The sequence below is a fragment of the Charadrius vociferus genome, unplaced genomic scaffold, assembly GCF_000708025.1.
Source record: "Charadrius vociferus isolate BGI_N301 unplaced genomic scaffold, ASM70802v2 scaffold919, whole genome shotgun sequence".
NCBI classification, from domain to species: Eukaryota; Metazoa; Chordata; class Aves; order Charadriiformes; family Charadriidae; genus Charadrius; species Charadrius vociferus.
The window spans coordinates 296,112-296,687 of record NW_009653257.1 but is presented as its reverse complement, the minus strand read 5'-3'; the positions used below and the strand labels follow the sequence as shown (position 1 = coordinate 296,687).

Below are 576 nucleotides of genomic sequence, written 5' to 3'. Positions count from 1 at the left end.
AGCCGCCGCACCACCCGCTACGACATCGACATGACCAAGTGCATCTACTGCGGGTTCTGCCAGGAGGCCTGTCCCGTGGACGCCATCGTGGAGGTGAGCCAGGGGGGGGGATGACCGTGGGGCAGCGACACCCCCTTGCCCCGGGGTTGGTGGGGGTCCGGCGAACCCAGAGGGCCAACGTTTCCCATCCCGGCAGGGCCCCAATTTCGAGTTCTCGACGGAGACGCACGAGGAGCTGCTCTACAACAAGGAGAAGTTGCTCAACAACGGCGACAAGTGGGAGGCCGAGATCGCGGCCAACATCCAGGCTGATTATTTGTACCGGTGACGGCCGGGTGCCGCCGCCTCTCCTCCCCGCTCCCCTAATAAAGGGTCCTGGGGGGGTTCTGCCACCCCCGTCCGCGCTGGGGGCACTGGCCCCTTCCTAACCCGGAGCTCTGGCTTTCTCCGTGTCTCTTCCTTTCCAGCGCTGGGGCAGGGGAAGGGGTTGAACGCTGAGTGTTGTGTGTGGGGGGTCCTGGGGGTGCGTGGTTGCATCTTGGGGAGGGGGCCAGGGGTCCTGGTGATGCCCATATT

The 576-nt window shown here is 65.3% G+C and overlaps 1 protein-coding gene across 1 annotated transcript in view; it reads left to right on the top strand.

Annotated features, from left to right (window-relative positions):
- NDUFS8 (NADH dehydrogenase (ubiquinone) Fe-S protein 8, 23kDa (NADH-coenzyme Q reductase)) overlaps positions 1-328 on the top strand; it is a 3,520-nt gene extending 3,192 nt beyond the window's left edge. Inside the window, exons 4-5 of the mRNA XM_009893165.1 lie at positions 3-93; positions 197-328. Of these exons, the coding sequence (XP_009891467.1) occupies positions 3-93; positions 197-328 (223 nt within the window). The remainder of the gene's footprint in view (positions 1-2; positions 94-196) is intronic.
- Positions 329-576: the final 248 nt, after the last annotated feature.